General features: G+C 34.3%; 1 protein-coding gene across 1 annotated transcript; it reads right to left on the bottom strand.

Moving 5' to 3' along the window:
- Positions 1-5,177: 5,177 nt before the first annotated feature.
- On the bottom strand, positions 5,178-18,196 carry LOC149419739 (transmembrane protein 127-like). The gene is made up of 4 exons (XM_089637240.1): positions 18,058-18,196; positions 13,513-13,813; positions 9,598-9,897; positions 5,178-9,005 (listed from the first exon to the last, which is right to left on the bottom strand). The coding sequence occupies exons 2-4, from the start codon at positions 13,790-13,792 to the stop codon at positions 8,713-8,715; spliced, it is 873 nt and encodes a 290-aa protein (XP_089493366.1). The 5' UTR covers positions 13,793-13,813; positions 18,058-18,196; the 3' UTR covers positions 5,178-8,712.
- Positions 18,197-21,722: the final 3,526 nt, after the last annotated feature.

Below are 21,722 nucleotides of genomic sequence, written 5' to 3'. Positions count from 1 at the left end.
TTATTAGGGTTTAAAGAGAGTGAGTTTCTTTAACTTCTTAAGCTATTATATATGCAGGGGTACCTAGCATTGATATTTCAATGCTATGTACCCCTGCAAGCGCCACTTTTTCATTGGTATTTTTTCACTTGTGTTACAAAATGATAGACGAAATTCAAATGGAGATCTACGATGTCATGTAAGTGTGACAGAGCGCATGTTAAATGGAACATTTGTTTCCAATCAAATTTGTATGGAGTTCTAATTCTCTTATTTCTTTACATTTCGACCATCCATCATCCCAAAGGCCAGGTGACTCGTTTTGCCTTGAGCGAGTGTGGACTCTGCGTCGATTAACCATTATTTCACCTACATTCACATATTCGACACTCTAACCACTGTGTAAGAAGTTAGTGGATCAACTTAGGAGGCACTCGAGTCACATGGAGATTGGCGGGAAGTTTACAAGAAAGGGATCAATATCCAGGGATAATTACAATTTGAGAACATAAACAGAATATTATTTTTAAAATCTTGTAGATGTCACTAGCATAATGAAAATATGAAGATTTTACAAATTTAGACAACAGGGTTCCAACTTTATCAACATCAAAACTTTCCAACTCAAGTTTTGTGATGCCTACATATGGGGCACGGTCGCTCGCAAACCAACTTGCTGTGTGATCTGCATACAATGGGTTAGTTGAAAATTTATTTAAGGTTGAGAAATAGTACAAAAATAACAGTTTTTACACATTTATTTTTTAATTAATAAAATCTTTACAAATAAATCTCCATTTTTAAAAGACAATAAAATAAATTTTCTGCAACATAATGTAGTTCAAGTCCATAGAAGACTTAGGACGGGTTGTTTCGGAGAATTTGAACAATTCTTCAAATTTCAACGTTAATTTGCGAGTTCTGTGAAAGATATTTTCTATTTCTGTTATTATTTCAGTTCTGTCAAGCAACTAGCCTATAATGATATAATATCAGAACTTGAATAGGACTTTCACAGAACTCGCAAATTAACGTTGAAATTTGATGAATTGTTCAAATTCTCCGAAACAACCGGTCCTAAGTGCCTCGAAGCAATGTGATTCAAGTTCAATACAGCAGAGAACTGGTTCAAGTGCTTGAAGAACATCTTTATCTGCAAGATGTCCAACGGTAAAGTGCAATAACAGGGGTGATTCTACATGATAGTACAGTACTATCTCACTAATACGCCACCCCGAGAACCGGGCAAATGTCCAATTAGTGAAAGCGGCGGATTATAGTGCGTACAAACTAAATATTTATGTTTAAAATTAAAACAGTATGTATTTTGAAAAAACAAACAAACGCCGAAATCGATCATTCGTGAAGTTTAAAATTTTGGTTTAACTTCTCAATGGACCATGCTAAATTTTCACCACGCACCAGCTGATTCTATTTTCGCATTAATTTCTTTATTGCAAAATGATGTATTTGTAAATTGTACCTTTTCACCAGATAATGTGTTCATATGTTTATAAACATAGTACATATATTCTAACATATGTAGTTTCCCCAGAGTAGCTATTTATGTTCAGAGAAAAGATTTTTAATAGTATCCTTAAGGATACGCTTGCATTCAAGAGGTTGTTAAGATGTCATCATAGAATAAAGAATAACACAAGAAGTACTTTGTGGGTGTGTTTCATGATCCAAATATAAGCCCAATTTCAGCCTATATTTCCATACAAAACTGTGTTTCACCATGATTCGAAATTCAATTTCAGCTAAGTGTAAGTGAGACAGACCGCATGCAAAATGGTCTAGAGCCAAAAGGTACTAAGTCAGTGGCACTTTGTTTACTCTTACTCCATTTTGTAAACAATTGTAAACTTATTGAAACAAAAAAGTGGCAGAAACACTTGTGACAGTCGCTAGAATATACAGAGGACTAACCGAAATTAATGCTAAAGAACAATAATGAAAAAGTTTTACTTTACAATAAAACTTATATTATGTACTTAGATTTATTTAAAACCTATAAAGTGAGATAAACATTACCATTTTGCAGCCAAATCGACGTTTCTTAACAATTTTGTGTGTAATTCTTAGTTTAAATCTCCCGCCAATGTTACCTGGCAGTCCCAAATGCATCCGTCAGGCGGCGCTAGTAGTAGGGACGCTATAATTTCATGCTTCATTAGATCTCATCAGGCAGCCCTTGCCTAGGTTTTAAATAAAACTAAGTACATAATATAACTTTTATTGTAAGGTAAAACTTTGTCATTCGCTAGAATATACAGAGGACTAACCGAAATTAATGCTTAAAATAACAATAATGAGGGTTTATTATTGACTGGTAAAATGTTCAGCGAGGGCAAGCTAGACGATGTGGTAGGTATAATAACTGATTGTGTGACAGTAAGATAACCTAACTCATTGCGTCAGTGCAAGCACGCAGCAGTCTACTGAATTTGACTTGCGAAATACAGAGCTTGATTTTGTGCTTTCAACCGAGCGATAATCCAGCTGCGGATCACCGAGATAGTACTGTACAAGCAAAAAAGATAAATAGCTTTACCACGGACACCCTGTATATTGCAGTGACAGATAGAAGGTACCTATTTGAGTTTTGAAATGGGGTGATGTGCAGGCGAGGCCGTTGCACGGTGGTCCCAAATCCCGATCTAGCTAGACAAAAATATTTTTTCATGGCATTTGACGCAAAAGGGTCACAATGTAATAAAAAAAATACTTTAAAAAATATACATTTATTTTAGCCTTTGTTACGGAATTTTTAATACAAAATTAATTACTAATAAAATGCGTATAGTAAAATGGTTCAGTTAAGTCATAACAAAGTACTTATTTAAAGTTATTAGTTAAAATATTTTTTTAACATAATATAAGAATAAAACCGAATGACATTTTTTGTTAATGAAGTACTGGCCGAGTCGCTATCGTCACTCTCATTAAATGCTAATGTTCCAACAGTGGCTTTGTTAATAGACTTCTGTATTTTCTTCGCTGGAACTGAAGTTTATTAACGATTCGGAATATTTTGTTGATATTTTGGCAGCATCGCGTTTTCCATGTGACTTCAAGCTGATTTGAGTAGCATGAGATAGTTCTTGTGGACTTCGAGAGTTCGGAAGAAATTTATTTTTTCTTGTTTTGCTTTTTGACGAGCATAAACCAAATTCTTTTTCTGGTTTACCATGTAGTCCTTTATCACGCGTCACTATAGGAAGAATAAAAACTGTGTTAAGCCATTTTACGTGCTTAAACATAAATTTTAACGTAATTCTTCCGACTTAAACGACAAACCATTTTCTATGAAATATTAATAGAAACGAAGCAATTTTTTTCCTATGTAAACTATCTTCGAGACTTTTAAAACTGTTTTTCTTCAATAAATATTTTATATGTTCATAAACACACTGCCGTATTGCAGCACAATTCAACTTTAACGTGCCCTTTACTTCTAGAATCTCCAAAATATCCAAACAATAGATTGTAGGTAGAGGCTCTGTAAAAGACAAAAGAGCAAGTTTGAGCAAACAAATTTTATAAGATATTATACATAAAGAATGGTTTTATATGAAACTAGTTTCGTTTGGTGGTACAAATCGGTACACGATTTTGAAAGTTTAATTAAACTTTGGCAAATAATTTTAAATATTGATACTTTTTTCACGATTTTTAATTAATAATTGTAGTAATGTTGAATAGGCAAATTATAAAATAATTAAATTAATTTGAAAGAATATACCATAGAATTTAATTTTTTTATTTTCGTAATTTCTCTCCGATTTCAAATAACAACACTACCTATCGAACAGCGTGCACACCCGAAAGCATCCGACCGCTGGGCGAACGATTGGCACATCCGAAGTGTCGTGTTTACAACGTTGCCACGTATCGCGCATATTGTTTTAATTTTTTTATCGATGTGAACATAATACTATTGACATTTTTCAATGTTGTGAGAATATTTTTGTACATAAATAAAAACATCGTTGAAATCTTTTTGTCTAGCTAGTTTCCTCAAAGGGGACCATAGTGCGTTGCATTAAATGTTTAGTCCTTTACTTAGCACCAAACCAAAAACGTAATTCATTATACCTACTTTTAATATAAGTGTCAAGTTATACATAGTTACTTTCTTGTAATACATAAATGTATATCTTTGTTTTTACATAGTAATATAAAATGTATTTGCTTAATTTATCTGGGGAAAATTTTAGGGAGTGTTATGAGTTGCCCATATCCTCCGTTAGTCAAGCATCCCCATGACCACAAATCATAGAGGACACACCACCACATCGATCGCGTAGCAATATAGTGTAAAACATGCCTTGGTCACGTGCAAATAGAAAGATTACCTTAAATGGTGCGAACGACGATGTAGAGGGGATAAGCGTTCACGCAAAAATCATGCCCATAAAAGGAATGAAAAACTACAGTCGAGAGAGAAATAGGAGGGGGGAGACAAAAAGGAGGGGGGAGACAAAAAGGAGGGGATTCGGGAAGACGCTGGGCGGCGGGACTGCACTTCAGTTCGGAGAGCCCGAGAGACAGGAGGGTGGAGTCGGGAGACGAGCCGCTGATCACCCATACGTAGCGGCGAGGCCAAATGCAGGTTTACGTTACCTCCGGAGAGATAGAAACATGCTATGAAAACCTGACGAGTAACCAGAATGTCCCACATCGATTCACCCCCGTAAGCGCTTTAAATGTATGGTACCTTTAACAAAAATTATTATACGGAGCCAGTAAATTCCAGCGTACAATTATTCCATGCAATAGGTTTAAGATAATTTCGTAATAATATGCATAACTTTGTTGCCAATAAATAATACATCAGAAATATCGGTAAATAGTGTTTTCAATCGAGACGATTCCTTAAAAGACGGCCTGAACTCGCGAACCCTGAGATTGAGAGCCAACAAAATAGCAGCCGGCAAGCAGTGATCGGTAAATAGTGTTTTCAATCGAGACGATTCCTTAAAAGACGGCCTGAACTCGCGAACCCTGAGATTGAGAGCCAACAAAATAGCAGCCGGCAAGCAGTGGTAAATATAGGTAAATGTGTTATTTATTTATTATAACAGGAGATGTGTCCTAGGATATACAGCAATAATCTTAAGTAATTTAGAGAGTAAATAAAGTAATAACAATCGTAATGCTCCGATTCGACAAATCGTAATAAAATATTATTTTATTATAAAAATAGATTCTATTGAAACTACACCAAATGTGCAAATTGCACTTTCCTACAAACATACAATGGATATAAATTTATTATTATTAAATTTTATCTTCTTAAACTCTATTACTTCAAGAACATCAATATGGAATAATATAATCTCTTATCTATATTCTGAGACGCCATTTTGTTTTGTTAGAACAATTCTGTATCTATTGGTTATACACATGTACATATATTTTTTGTAAGCACATGAATATATTTTTTTATCAGTTAGAGATAGATATAATCACAGGCATAGCCGAGGGAGGGTGTGGGGTTTGGAGGTTCAAACCCACATTGAAAAATAAAAAATATTATATCAAATTAATGAGCATACTACATCACAGATTTACATGAACTAAAAATCATGTATTGTCAATAATATAAACAGTCGAATGATGACTACCCACATTTAGGTCTCATTGCTCTAGGCCGATGCGATAGAACAATGAGATGATAAAGCGATGGCTGCCTAAATTTAGGTGGACGATTTTTTAGAATTTATTTTTAAATTTTCACAAATAGCGCGATTACAAAACTTACAAATATGAGATAAACGTTGAAATGTAGGTGGATTCATTGGCTTTAAACCACAGTAAGAAGTTTATATGTTTCCATATTAATATTCGGAGGTATGATTTTTTGAATGAGTGGTGCCGAATCCAAAACCATTTATTTTGTAAATATTACCACTTCTCTTATGGATAAATATCGATGTATTATAAAAACGTAAAGATCACCGAGCTTGTATTCAGCTTAACCCCCCTCGTTTTATTTTCTTGAACTGTCCTCATAACCAGAACTTGGCTACGCCTGTGATATATGTATATAATTATATAAATAATATATTACATATACTCATTATATCTGTCACTAATTCGCAGCCCCAAAAGCCGGGATATTGCAAAAATGTTGGAAACAATTTTGAAATAGAAAACAATTTTTGCTATCAAATAGGAAAAAGATTACTGAGAGGTTTAGGAAAATGTAATGGCTGTTATTGTAAAAAATGGCAAATGGTTATCGTAATTTGAAACATTGTAAAGTGGCAACATAAGCACAGAAAACATTAGCAGTGAAACAATTCATACATATATCAAACATCTTTTATTATATTTTTGCATTTAAATGGCATATAAGTCTACAAAGTTATATAATATTTTCTAGTATTGCTTAAAATTTACGTAGACTTTCAAATTGTAGTTTTTTTTTTAAACGGTACTGGAATGTTTAGATTTTCACAGTGATTTTCAATGTTAAAGGAATATACACTTTGTTCATTTCAATGTTAAAGGAATATACACTTTACGCATTTCAATGTTAAAGGAATATACACTTTACTCATTTCAATTTTAAAAGAATATATACTTTACGCGATGCAGTTTACAATTAAAATACTTCTTAAAAGTCTCTAAATATTTGGTTTCCAACTGGAATTGTTTCCAAAATATGATTATATTCTGTACTTTAATAAATAAAATAAGAAGTAATCTTCTATATTAATATATTGAATTGTAATAAGTACTTGTGAGACTCTATGCCTATCACATTAAGATAACTACATATCGACCCCTCCTATTTATACTATCGTTACCTACAAAATGGATATTTTGAGTTTTTGATGTACCTAGTTTGGATGGTGTACAGAATTTTCGTGGGAATTAACAAAAAAAAAATTATAAAAATATGTAAACAGTTTTTTTTACACTGTCATTTGTCGTTACTCCTTTGTGCTGTATGACCAAAAAAAAACTTTAAACTGCTTTCCTCAACAATCAGGATTTTGAAGACACAATAGGAGGGGACGATATGGTACAAATTTATTTTATATATTATTATGTACATACATACAAAGATTATTTCCTTACAATAGCATTATCTCAAGATTTTCTCCAATATTGGATCTTATTTTGTGCATATTTTTTACAGTCTAGAATATTTATTTTTATTTTTATAAGAATTTCTGAGATATCTTCCTTGTTCTTAACTAGAAGATCTCCAAGTGAAACGGAGCAATTTTATAGTATATTATTGATATTGAACATAAAGAGAACTAACCTATCTTGTCCGACCAGCAGATCTATGCTAAGTTAGAGGACTTCACTTCTGTTGTGATTTTAAACCCCTATAAAACGGCAAATATGTTTAAATATATCCCAAAATGACAAGAAAAATTTAAATTTTGGGTAAACTATAACAGCATAACACCTTCAGGCAGACATAAATTCCTAAAACTGCGGATCAAATTGTACTACAATTATTTACCAAAAAGCGTAAGCAAAGCAGGATATAAGTATTATTTCTTAACTCTTCCATTCAGGGTAATTTATTTATTCACATGGTTTCTTTGAAATTGTTGTCTCCCTTACCGCCATGGTGATAAATATTATCTAATCAGGGTTAGAAAGAGAAAACACCACACTTTATATTCAAATCTAGAAGTTAACCACAGAAGAATTAAAATGTGCACGTTTATGAAACCAAAGGTTCCGATCGCAATTTGAAAAAAAAAAGTTTGTGAATTTTATTATTTTTACATGAAACAAAAAAAAGTTAGGTAACAATAAGGTTTGTAATTCATCTGTCTAATAGTGTGTTTTTTTAATTCATTATCAGTAATTTTAGTTTAAAAAAAAACGTAAAGTGAGTAATTTTAATTTATTTTTTATGTTTGCGTTCAAAATTTTAACATTTCAAAAAACATACAAAACTTCACCAGGATTGGTGAGAAAAATTCTGCTTTCATCCACACCTACAAAGAAGAGAGTTTTTGCGATAAGAATAATTTTTTTTTTAACAAGAGTCATATTATTTTACGCAAAGCTATCGAGCAGATATGTCTGGTGCAAATAGTTTCACGGAAACTCTTACACGTGTTTAATGCGATAAAAACATTAAACTGTCATACTAAAATATCCAAAACACTGTAGAATAGAGATACATACTTTATTGCCTGTTAAGGCAATCAATCCAATACTACTTTTGGTAGACTGAAATTCTGTTACATTACAAATACATATTATCAACCACCTCAATTACATATACAAACTACCCTACAACTAACAGTAGGTACTTGTTAAATATACAGATATGTACATACTTTTTTTCAGCCATCAAAGGCTAGGTTAAGTTTGTTCATTACATTTTAAACTTTAATTTAGGTTTGTATTCGAACAGCTAAGATCATATTATATTATAATCTATATGGGTATAATATGTATTGTTTCATAGTGCTTTCACACAAATGAACGATTGAATTTCGTAAGTCTAAACATAAACTTTAGGGCGCACTGTTTGCACCCGTGATGTGCAAGCGGGTTCCCTACAGAGCATCGGATCATCTCATTAATTATATCCCATATGTAATGGTAACAGCAGTATTGAAGGTTGAAAATCAATAAGTGAATTCACTAACAGTACCCTACTAACTTATTGATTGTTAAATTTGGTAAGTGCGTTTTTCAAATGCAATTTGAATTCTTGGTGAGTTCAAATTACATGGAGTTTCAGGGCGTGTATGGGGGAGGTGGTGGCAACATGGCCAGGTCTCCGTCCACCAGAACGTTAGGGGGTTCTATCCTGTTGTCGCAGATGTTCTGGATTGTCCTGCTTCTCCTGGGTGGGGCCGGAACGAAGGGGCCGGATTCCGAGTTGGAGCGGATGATTCGGCGATGGGACGGGCCGATATTGAAGCTCTCCAGGCCATCCCAGTCCTCTATCAGGTGGCGACGCTGGATGCTCTGATCTGACACGGTGGCGCTCAGCAAGTTTGTAGCGGCTCCCAAGATCGATATCACGCCTGAAATTGAATTGTGGAAATAGTTGTCTATGTATTGTTTTTATTCGAACAGGACTGGGTGGATGGAGCAATTCCCAATCTGCCATATTACAATAGATACAAAAAGTAATTAAGCATAATAAGAAATAACACGGAATTAATAAAAACAAGCTAAAAGTGCCTTCCATGTTGTTTTGAAAGAAAGCCACTGTAGTATAGGTTCTAACCCATTTAGCATACGCGCTCTGTCTCTCTTAATTGTTTTCCATCATTCATTGTTTTTTTTCAATAGGTCCTTTCAAAGACGATAGATAGAGGTTCCACTGTAATTACTTTTTCAACTCGACAAACGCATAGATATTATTTAAAAAAATAACAGATTTTTCTAGGAGATTTTAAAACTTAAAGTGTTCAACTTAAAGTATGTTATATTTCAGTATAAATTCGGAATGCTGGGTCAATACATATACGTATTGGTTACCTCAACTATAATTGTGCGACTTGTGTATTATGCAAAGCAATCATCCAAGATCCTAGAACCTTGGATAATTTTTCATATGTTGATTTGTGAATTTTTATGTAAATTAAAATAAATTTCTTAATGGTGTCTTACCAGCTGCCGTAATGGTGAAAAACCCATATTCAAAGTTGACGCCAACAGTCTTGAAGGATCCCAAACTGGTTTCTTCCTCTATGACGAGAGTGACAATGTAACACACGCCAACGATGGCGATCACCCACAGCACGCAGAACACGCTCAGGACCCCGTTCTTCTGGATTATGCGCACATTCTCGTTCTTCAAGTTGGACACGTTAAGGAATATGCCGAGCAACGAGAACAGGACTACCATGAAGCAGAGTAGGAGGATTATCCTCATCAGGTTGACCAGTCTTGGAGAAATACAGGCCAGTGCTATAAAAAAAGATTTAATAAATAAAGTACCTAAACAAGTAAGGAACATTTTCTCTCCATATTGGTTCACCAATTTTGGGATAATTTTTATTTATTTATTATATAGATAGGTAAAATCAGTGGTAAACAGTTTACAATGTTTTAGAAATGATTACAAGGATAGGTGCCAATGACATATCTTTATGGTGAGTAATTTTATTAGTACGGAGTTAGTAGATTAACGATAAAAAATGTGGTGAATATGATTATGTGTGTGTGTGTGTGTGTGTGTATAAGAACTTGTATATGTAGGTAAAATCAGTGGTAAACAGTTTACAATGTTTTAGAAATGATTACAAGGATAGGTGCCAATGACATATCTTTATGGTGAGTAATTTTATTAGTACGGAGTTAGTAGATTAACGATAAAAATATGTGGTGAATATGATTATGTGTGTGTGTGTATACGAACTTGTATATGTACCTGCGTGTGTGTGCGCATTGATTAAGTTACCAGTAATATTTTTCTTAAATGCCGGCAGGGAGTCAAAAATATGTGGAGAGTTGAATGAGAAATTTGTGAATTTGCCACAACGTTTGTTTTGTTGTTTACAAAAGTATTACAAAATTGGGTTTAATTTCAAACAATAATTTTATGTAAATAATTTATGTCCCACTAGCTCCCACTGACCCACTTCTCGAATGGGACCCTTGTTTTCGCCAGTTAATAAATAATAAAGATACATAATTTTATAAAGAATTCCCAAAAAATATGATCATTGTGGTTAACCATTTACACTAACCACTATAAAAATTATGGTTTTGATAATATTCTTTGTAAACAATGTTCCTGCATTAAAATAAATCTGTTCTTATTAAAAAATACAAATAATGATTAGTTTCGTTACATTTTGTAACACTTTCAGGTAAAGAAGAAGTAAACGTAAAAATTTATCCTATTGAGACTATGCAGTCCCACTTGGTACACATTATTTGCGGCACATTCGAGAGCAGTTGATACTCTCAGTATCGCCCTGGTCAAAAAACCAGCATTCAGAATCGAAATGTTGTAGGCATTTGCATAATTTTTTCAACATCATTACATTTATCCCAACATGATACCCAGGGGTTATGCATTGATAAAATTATTGAAAGTGTATTTGAGTTGTCAACTTGCAAACCCAACTTTGGAAATTTATGCTGGTTTTTGATACATTCACAAAAATGCTAAAAAAAAAAGAAAATAAATAAATAATTAACATTTATCAAAATAATAATGCATAATTATGTTGATATTTGGCACAAAATGTGAATAATTTTTATACTCAAAGTGTTCCAAGTAGTTTTTATAACATGTACTCCGTGAAAATCTTAAATCATAACAGGTACAGATTTCCGAAAAATTTGTGAGCGGATTTTGCAAGTCGACGACTCTTTTATAAGAAGAAGCTGTAGTACCTTTAATAGATTATGCACAAACATTGATGTGTTTAACCTGAACCTCACTACAAACCTACTTAAAAAAAATAACATTTGGCGAATGTATAATAGAAAACTTATTATTTTATTGAATTTTATTTCCTTTTTTGCTTTCAGCAGTTCAAATAAATAACATCACTTCTAGTCTAGGATCCCGATACAACAAACCCTACATCATCGAGTACACAGATGAAACTACTATATTTAATTTTTGTACATCAATGGAAATGGTTTCTTATGATAGGGGTTGATTAGTAGATGAAAAAAAACAGGTCAATTTTACACCGAGTACACAAATAAAATCAACAAATAACTGTAGTCTAGATCATCCCATTGAAGAATTTCCCAGCAGCCTTGCAATTTTTTGTATATCTCTAAATAGTATAAAATAAAATCGCTATCCGCGTCTGTCTGTTTGTGCGCTTAGTTCGTCTAAACTGCACAACGGATTTTGATAGGGTTTTCAGTATCATTTAGAGCAGAGGTTCCCAAAGTGGTCTATATGGACCCCCAAGGGTCGATATCGGCTTGCTGGGGGTCTATGTCAGCGAGAAAAAAATTTGGGGGTCCACGAGATTCGAATGGGGGTACATACGAGCGGACCCCGATTTACCTCAACTCAACATTTAGGAGTTCCGTAAATGACACAATGGACCTAACACAAATATAATAGACTGAGAAATTATCCATTTGATATTTGCATTTTTATATTTCGTAAACTTGTTAATTGAGGTATATAAATAGAGTCTACATTCCTTTTCTCCTCAGAATTAATATATTCAAGCAAAACATTGCACATTAGAAGCGGCCAATTTTCCTAGTTCCCAACATGTTTTTGAAAAACGTCCAGGGTAATAATGACGTTCTTTACATAGACTTCAAAGCTAAGTTTAAGGACAATTTGACTATCGAAATGGAATGTTGAAGAATCGGAAAACATGTGACAAGAAGAAATGACCGGAATAAGCACTGACAAAGAACTTAAGGGGCAGTTCTGTAGGGCTAGCTACAGAAAGAAATTCCCGTTGCTTATCCTGCTTCATTTTCATTTAGTGTAATACCTCACAAGGGTGCCCCTGTCTGCACAATGTAAAGACAGAGCAACTATACCGCCACCCGGTTGTTGGGCAGGCAAGGGAAGGGAATCTTTTTGCTAAAAAAATAAATGATTATCACATGGGACGTTAATAGTTTTAGAAAAATTCAATATTCGGCAGGCAAAGGGGTCTACGGAAAAAAAAAAAAATTTGGCAAGTGGTCTATGGGATCAAAAAGTTTGGGAACCTCTGACTTAGAGAATTTCTTCCGGAAGGTTTACATATATGAAACACGCATGTATATAAAGTACAGAAAAATCAATGTTTTATAATCAAGACGTAAAAATATATTTTCATTACTACATTGCTAATGCTGGCTAAACCACATGAGATATATCAAAATAATGTACTACAGAATTGTGTGTCTTAAAACGGCCTACAGAAAAGTCTGCAGTGATATATGTCTATCTCCTAAGGATAACCCCCAGTAACGCCGGGTACACGTCAGCTACTTTTCTATATTAGTTACTATGTTATTTTATGTTACTGTTACATGTTTTACTAATATTGTTTTATATTCAGTTTATCAGTTTACTGTTATATCATGCTGTGGCAGCGGGTGTATGTGTGTATGAGAGTTATACTTATTTGTAATTTACGGCGGCTGCCCGAACTTTAAATTGTGTTCAGGAGATGGGAGATTGAAATGAGTGTCTGCACAATTAATTAAATTTATTCGTGAGGACGAATATTACAATTTTACAGAACGCGGAGACGGTGGCAGAAAGAGTAGAGAGAGTGGCAGTAGGATCGAAGGTTGAAACAGGAATGGAGATTTCTCTTCTCGTGCTCGCTTGCGTCTAGCGGCGGATTAATTCGCGTTAGTATTGCCACATGTGGGAGGAAATAAAGTAGTCCCACAATGCTTTAAATTTTGTGTAATTTTTTTTGTATAATTTTCGATAGCTCACTAGGTGTATTCTGTTCTTAAAATCCATGTAAATTCACATACCCTGTCTAGAAAATACTTGGTCGATGGGCCCCCATTTTACAGTTTTCGCGGCTATTCGGTTATGTGGGTTACATGGTCAAATATTGTATAGTAATATAAAGTGGTTACGTTCATGTTGAGGGTAGAGATATGCCAGCGTGACGGGCGCTGGCATCTCCACATCGATGTCTCCGTTCCTCTGGTGGATGGGTGGCGGGGAGTTGGGCTGAGCGCCGCTGAAGTCCCCGAAGCCGAAGAAGGGGGTCAGGCCGAGGTGGGGGGCGCACTGGAGCCCGCGGATCCGGAACCAGCCCGACTGCGCCATGGCCGTGCAGGTCAGCAGGAACACGGCCAAGTGGAAGAAGGAGGTGATGCGGTTTATCTCATGGTCTCTCAGCGGCCAGGCCATGATGCTTGTTGGAGCTTATTCCTGAAATAAATAAAATACTTATTTATATTATATACGTAATATATGAGCATAAACAGTATAGCCTCGATAATTCGTACCCAGGCTAATCCGTACTTTTCTGAAAGAGGAAAATAATTTTCCTGTGTGAGGGTGTGTGTACCTATGTGGAGGGTATTTTTGAGGAGAAGAAAGAGTGAACATGGGTTTTGAAGATACCCATGTTGTAGAAAGGAGGGAGGAAACACAGAAGCCAGAAAATCGTTCCACAGCCCAGTTGTTGACCTCAAGAATGAATTGTAGATCAACCGTATACATATGTTGGGCGCGCGTTTGGCATGTTTCCCGACTATGTACCGGTGCCGAAGGTATCAATGAAGCTAGTTCCTTGGAGCATCTTCCGTTGAAATATCGGTAGAACAGGGACAGCATACCTACATGACGCATGGGCTCTAAAGATTGCAATCCGTTTGTTAAGATAGGGAAATCTGTCAAACAGACCGTTTCTGCACAGAGTAAAGGGTTTTTTCAGTTATTTTGGAGCTCCAGACCAGAAGTGGCTGGCAAATTCAACAGTGGGGCGCACTTGCGATTTGTACAGGGTTAGCAGTTATGTACTACTGTGTACAGCTGTAATCCAAACATCTAAACAAACCATCTCTTCTCATACCGCGACCGCTAATACTATGTTTTTCTCTAAGTTACATAAGAGCTGAGTAGAGTAGAAGTTACTAAGAGCAGAGTCCACGATACTCTGTGCTGCGGTTATAAACATGGGTCCTACACTAAAATGAAAACATAAAACTTTAACCATATTGCAAAAGTCTGCAATTATGGAAACTTTTTCTTGATCACTAAATATAACCTGACAGACTAAAATAGATCAGTTTTATCACTAAGTAAATGTAATGTGATTTAAAAGTTCATTAATTATAATTTTCCTAAGCAAACAGCTGTTAGTCATTTAATTTTTCTATGTAACTTCCTATAATCCGAAAGCTTTGCGAGTCCGAACAGGTGTCGTTTTTTATTAGGTCTGATTATCAAGGCTCTACTGTATAATTGTATTTCCTCAGAGGAACATTCACCCCGCAGGATGCAGCTCGCAACAATTCTGCAAAACTGCACTCGTACTATTTACGGTCACCGGTAGGTCTTAGAAGAAACTACAAACCCTAAGATGTACATTAGAGTTTTCACTAAGTATAACTTGTATTGAAAATGGATTAAGTTGGTTACACTCCCGCAGGGTTACCGACCTATAAATAATATAAACAAGGAAGATGGGACATGAACCATTTTTACTATCAAACCGTGTGCACAAAAGTATCGCTAACATTGTTCACCCATACTACTGCAAATTTATTTTAATCAGCTATATCTTTGAAAATAATGCATACATTTTCTATGCCGAAAGGTATTTGGGTATTGTATAAATCGTCATATAGAACACAAATTTTTTATGGCCGGCCTTGTGAGCACGGCTATTTAGAGCGTGTACATGAGCTTTAGGCAAACAACAGGATAATTAAAAAATTTTACACTGTTCACCACACCCCAACTATAAAATGATTGTTGAAATTAAAGCCTACTTTTGTAATACGACTCCATAAACTGAAGTTAAAGTCAGTGTTGGGCCATTTAGCAATGTTTTATGTGTAAAAAATTTACATATTTTATAACATTATAAAAAAATGTTTATAATTTTTTTAATCATTACGAAAAAAAAAACTAAAACTTCCGCATCCCCAGTGCGATAAGTGCAAGGATGTATTACCCGTTCTTCAAGTTTCATATAGTTTATTTTTGATAAAATATTCTTCCACACAAAAGACAAGAAGTTGAAGACTTTTTCCTCATTTTTTAAATACATATAGTTCGGACCCTTACAAAGAGATTGGCTATCATTGAAACAGCGTAGTAAAATTATTTTAGATAATATAAATGCGTAACGTGAAAGAAAATATTAAATTCTTTAAAATTACCAGTTTCAGTAAGCACCAATATTGGAAGATGCTAGAGTATACTCTAACGTTAGTCCAATTAATTAACTACTAAATAAATAATGAAAATCACTCTGCAATGAAACTAATAAAATCAGGTTTTCCCTACACTAGTAATTTATTTCAATAAATTATTCATATAAATTAAATAAAATGTGCATAATTAACTATTTTTAATCGAGGTTCATTAATGGCAGATAACTCATCAGGTCACAATACTTTTCTTTAAGGGTGATGAAAACAAGAACATATTTATTCTACTCCACGCTTTCTGATAAACAAAAATAATATTAATAAAAAAACCAAACCTTACTTAAGTTTATTGAATCGTACTACAGAGCAGTGGCGGCTTGTACTCAATAAATATAAATATTGTCAGTCTATCGTCCACGCAAGGTCAGGACCTGCTGGAATTATCGGTACGCAAACTGCAAACTGAAATGACGCCATCTCGGCGTGACAAATAATTATATTGTGTCTTCGGTTATATCTGCCTTGTCGAAAAGTTCTGATGCATGGGTGAGCGCCATTCATGTTTCGGAGAAATTTCAATAGTATAGTCAAGAATCCATGCTCTGCGTGTATAGATAATAGATGCCTAATGACATTTCTCGATGAGCGATATGGAATTCGCTCACAACACGTGAGTTATGACACATGATGCAAAGAATGAAAATCGAGCCGGTTGAATTTAACTTAATACTTTTATAGAAGCACATTTATTACTGTTATTTGCTTTGATTTTTGGTGGTATTATTATTATTACCTAAAATAAATATTTTTAGATAGACCGAAATTTAGGAAGTACGTCGCTCCAAGGCTCCTTAGCGCTTACCCGCAAGTGCTACAGAGTTGGTATGCTTTAATTTTAGATAATATATATTTTTTTTGTGGTGATAGCTAAGTAAAAATTTCATTCATAATATAATATTATGCATTATTTAAAAATATATAGTGGTATTGTATTACCAATGACATTATAAACTATAGACACGTTATAGAAATCTCAAAAGTGACAAGCGAAAGACACGGTAATTGTTGTATTTTCGATTTAATGGTTTTAGAACTAAACTGACATACGTCGTGTAAGGTTGTGTGCTTTTTCTAACCAAATTGCATCAAAGCTGAGGAATAACATTTTATTCATAATAAATTATTATTCAATTCACGCAAATTATTTATTATTATAGATAATGCAATGATTTAGATTTTATCCTGAAGGCTTTAAGCGCCATTAGAGAAAGTGAGATAGTCGATTGTAGATCGTGATTGTAGCAACACATACATATAAGAAGGTCAACCTACTTGGCATTACGTCATCTCATACATCATTCCGTATTTGTCTTAGTGTAAGTGAGTAAAGGTATCTTGTCATCTCAGTCACACCTGTGATGTAGAATATGGTATTCGCTGCAACTTCAAAGTACATAAACGCTGCCCGATCTATATCTGTTTCATTCATGCACACATATTCTTTGAATGTCTACCTATACACGAACAATGGTTGAATTCAGAATTTTCTGGAAACACAAGGGTGTCTTACTTGCCACATTTTGTTTAATTTTGTGAGTTGACAACGGGTCTAGATGTATTGTAATGTCATTGAATCAAATATTTTATGTATTATTTTTGGACATCTAGTGGTATAGCGGAAAATCTTTTTTTCACACCTTGTTCCTGCTAAATGTTGCCGTCAATGCGGAAAAAGCCCGCATAAAGAGTGCTATGTATTAATTTCATTTTCTCGTGGTCATATTTTTCAGATTAGAGGTTTTTGAGATGCACAAATAAAAATTTTCCAAAAACATGTAGGTAAGCACAGACCTGAGAATCAATTTAAGGAGAAATAATTCATCTGATTGTCTATGTAGGTAAGCAATAATTAAAACGTTTATGTTTTCCACATTATGATCAATCCACCAATTTGAGCAGTTTTTATCCAGAACGACCAAAGAGGGCCGCGGTACCAGCATCATTTATGTCACATGGGACGCAGATTGTCCCTAATAATAATTAACACATAAACGAACGCGTAAGCATCTAGGTGAAAACAAATTATTATTTTTATTCGAAGAAATGGTTGCAAACTTAATAATCATTGTTTTATTGTCTGTTATCTTTTATGAACATAAAATGTGTGGTTTTATTGCGGTTTCAACGGGGGAAAATTGATCTCAATAACAGTACCTACACCTACTACTGTCAAGGTTTATCACAATGATCCCAATGCACCGAAGATCAACGAAAATGTAGTTTAAAACTTACCTAAATATGAAAAACTGTATAGTTATTTAAACGATTTTATATATTTACTAACAGTATAACATTTTAACCATTGTTTTATGGACTCATTTTGAGAATCCGAGCAATTCGCAACACTATTATGACGTTTCAGTAAACAGCTGAGATTTTTTTTCTGACGGCTATTGTGTGCAGTGATGCCATATCCCAAAAATGAAAAATCTGTTTCAGGGGTAAAAAAACAAGTTTTACACCTATGTCTATTGAGATTTTAAATAATGAAACAACCGTACTTAATTTTTCAATTATCTTGTAATGTTTTACCAAACGATAATTTAATTATAATAGAAAAATGTTGTTTTTGTTAAATAAAAACACCACGCAAATAAAAAAATGTTATCTTTTATTTTTATCAAGTTTAATTCGTAGAACCCTGTTAAATTAAATGATGATATTAATATGAAAACATGGTAAAAACCAAGCACCTGGCAACACTAATGGCATGTGATTTTTCCAGTGTTCATGAAGCTCACGATCTTTCGGGAGATATCCCGATTTTTCACTTTATCTCTCGAACTACCATTATCTTGAAGTCACCGCTTTGAAAGGCTCGGCTATCTTACAGCCTTTTACAAGCTTCGATCCCTTCCCACACGTAAAAACCCTGAATAGCGAATAATAAAGGAAAATCGGATGTGAGATGGTGTGCGTAGTGTGTCAATAAGTCAAATAATTTATTGTCTTTGCAAATTTATTAATATTTGCTGAAGTAATTTTTACAAAACGGTGTATACGTTGCTTTACAATAAATAATGTTGAAATTGACTCAGTTCTTTTCATGGAAAGTGTAAGTTAAAAAAAAATAATCGAAGAATTATTACTGAACCCTAAAGTGAATTAGCTGCTTTTACGGAAGGAATTCTTTTTTAGAGCTAATTAATTCAATAAATAATAAAAACAGTATGCCGTTCAGTCGTACGAAGTCTTACAAAGTGACTGAATCGCATTATTTCACTGGCAACATTTACAATAATTGTAGATGTTGCCCGTTAAAACGATAATTATAATGGTTTTAACGGTGCTATTTATTATTTTTTTTGTCAATGGTTTTTTTAGAAATAGAAACGGTATTCAGATTATTAAAAAGGCGAGGATTTTCATTAAATTAATTCTAGTCATCTCCCGATTTCTTTTGGTGAAAAATCTCCCGATTTCGAATTTTTAGGTTTGGGAACAAAGAAATTTTCATTGTGCACAGATATGGCACAGATTTATGGATTGGGAATGTATTGTTTACCGATTTATGTATTGAAAAATAGCCAAACTAAAAGCTTTTGACTTTAAACATAACTCTCCTTATTAACTCTACAATACATCAAGTGTGCAATACTTGGTTAACTTGTCGAATTCCGCTGCATAAAAAAAAACAACAATTGATTTCAATTTAAGTACTGGACATAACTATTAAGTCGGGGGTTTAAGTAAACATGCACAAAATAGGTTTTTATGGTTTAGTTTGGATTATTTTAATAATTTTTATATATTTCCTATCCTTCAAACTTAATTTTCATCGAGAAAAAATCGAATTTTAATGCATTTTTTACCTACTCCTACCACATAAATAGTTATTCTTGTAGTAGGTAATTAGGTTGAAATCATCTTCTGTTTATATTTTTCCGTATTAATCTTGCAGCGGAATTCGACAAGTTTAATAAAATTTGTTTCAAAACAGTTAGATTATAAAAATAGCTTAATAAGGTAATCAATAGTTTTTTGTACATCATAACTTAGGCCGTCGGTAAGGAAACAACATAAAACAACGAGTGAAGCAATCGCAAACAGCGCGAAACATTCAAACAATTCATGGCTCTGCTCTTATATCAGGTTTCAACGCACCCTAAGACCCTTCGCAGAAAAGTTTGCTAAAGCAAGATGACTGTCCACAGCGCAGTCCACACCATTGAGTCTTTTCTGCCCAATAGGGTCCTACAACACTCAATTATGTTTATGTCGCTTCCTTACCGGAACATGGGATGACGATCTTACATAAAATATAATGCATTAACAAGAATAATAGGTGCGATCATAGCCACCTTATTCAATATTATTCGTACTTCGTAATATAGATACTGATATATAAAACATAGTCATGTGATTGGTTTATTTATGATAGTCATGTTGTGAGTGGTGTATTTGTGATCATTATTTTGTAGCTAGGTATGTCAATCGGTGCGGTGTTTAAAATATAATTTATTTGGTTTTCATGTCCTCAAAAATCAATATACCTACTTGTAATATTTTGTTAAATATTATAACAATAAAACGCAACTTTCATATTATTATTCAACTGGTAAAGGTGTCACTACAAGAAAGGCATTTTTTGCTCGATTAATCGCGTCTGTCACAGGGTTCTCCTCGATATTAGGTTGGCAGAACGCTGTACCTATTCATAAACAGGGATTTTTTACCCAAAATATGAAGTTCGGGTAATGGATGCGTTATTTTATGGCCTCTGGAGGTGACCTTTTAGATCTACTAATGTTAACCATATAGTCAACTTTTATTGTTGTTTTAGTTTAGTGCAGCACTGGTTATTTTGTTCCCAAAAATGACACCGGAAATGGTCCATTTCCAAAATTCCTCCTGAATAGAATTATGGCGGAACGCGTCGCGCATAATTTGGGCGTGGCATATACGTATTATATGTTATACACTACGCTATAATCTTCCTCAGAAGAAAGGGTCAGATCAATTGCGGAACTGCCACCGAATATCATTTATTTGTATAGGATCTGTCACTTTGACAGCCGCGTAATTACGGCGCTCCGTAAATTGTTATGACCCTTTTTCCTGCCGTAGGTAGGAGAGGGGGTCGTATAATTTTCAAATGTAGCCTGGCTAGCAGATCACAGCGCATTTCTTCGACATGCCCGGACTTAACACATGACTTATGACTTATGAAATATTGGCATACAGAGCTCCGGGCCAAAAAGCCCCCTTTCTCTTTCATCATGATTTTAAATATTGGTTGTAGGATAAATTTTAGTTTAATTTTGGTTGTGTTTTTAAAATATTTTTGCAAGGAAACATGGCTGCAATATGGGGGATTTAAGGTTTACGGAGGATTTGTTTGGGTTTTTTAAAGGTAGTTATTTCATTTACATCGTACTGTGCGAGGCAGTTGATGGACGCGTTTTCATGGGTGGGGAGGCCCGCATAAAAAGATTCCGCGAGACTTAAGATGTGATCTTTAAGGAGGGGGAACTTCAGAGTCTCGGTGTAGTTGAGCAACCCTCATCCATCTAGGAGCTCCCAGGGCAATGCGTATGGCTTTGTTTTGAAATGTTTGTAGTCTTTTTAACTGAGGCTCTGAAGCGTGGGCCCAGATAGGGCTAGCGTAAGTGAGTTTAGGTCTTATAGTGGATTTATATATTAGTAGTTTATTCCTTGGAGATATTTTTTTGTTATTTTTGGATATCATGGGATAAAGGGCTGCAAGAGTTCTATTGGCTGAATTTAAAGTTTCGGTTATATGCTTTTTCCAAGTTAATTTGCTGTCTAGAGTTATTCCGAGGTATTTAATGTTTTTTTTCCAAGGTACGTTTTCGCCGAACAAGTGGATGTTAGGGGGTCGTTTAGGGCGTCTACGGGAGAAAACACAAGCGGCGCTTTTAGAGGGATTGATGCTA

Source organism: Hesperophylax consimilis, chromosome 11, assembly GCF_061612785.1.
Source record: "Hesperophylax consimilis isolate HC1 chromosome 11, BYU_Hcon_1.0, whole genome shotgun sequence".
NCBI lineage: Eukaryota > Metazoa > Arthropoda > Insecta > Trichoptera > Limnephilidae > Hesperophylax > Hesperophylax consimilis.
The sequence above is the reverse complement of the archived record's forward strand: the minus strand, read 5'-3'. Positions and strand labels throughout refer to the sequence as shown.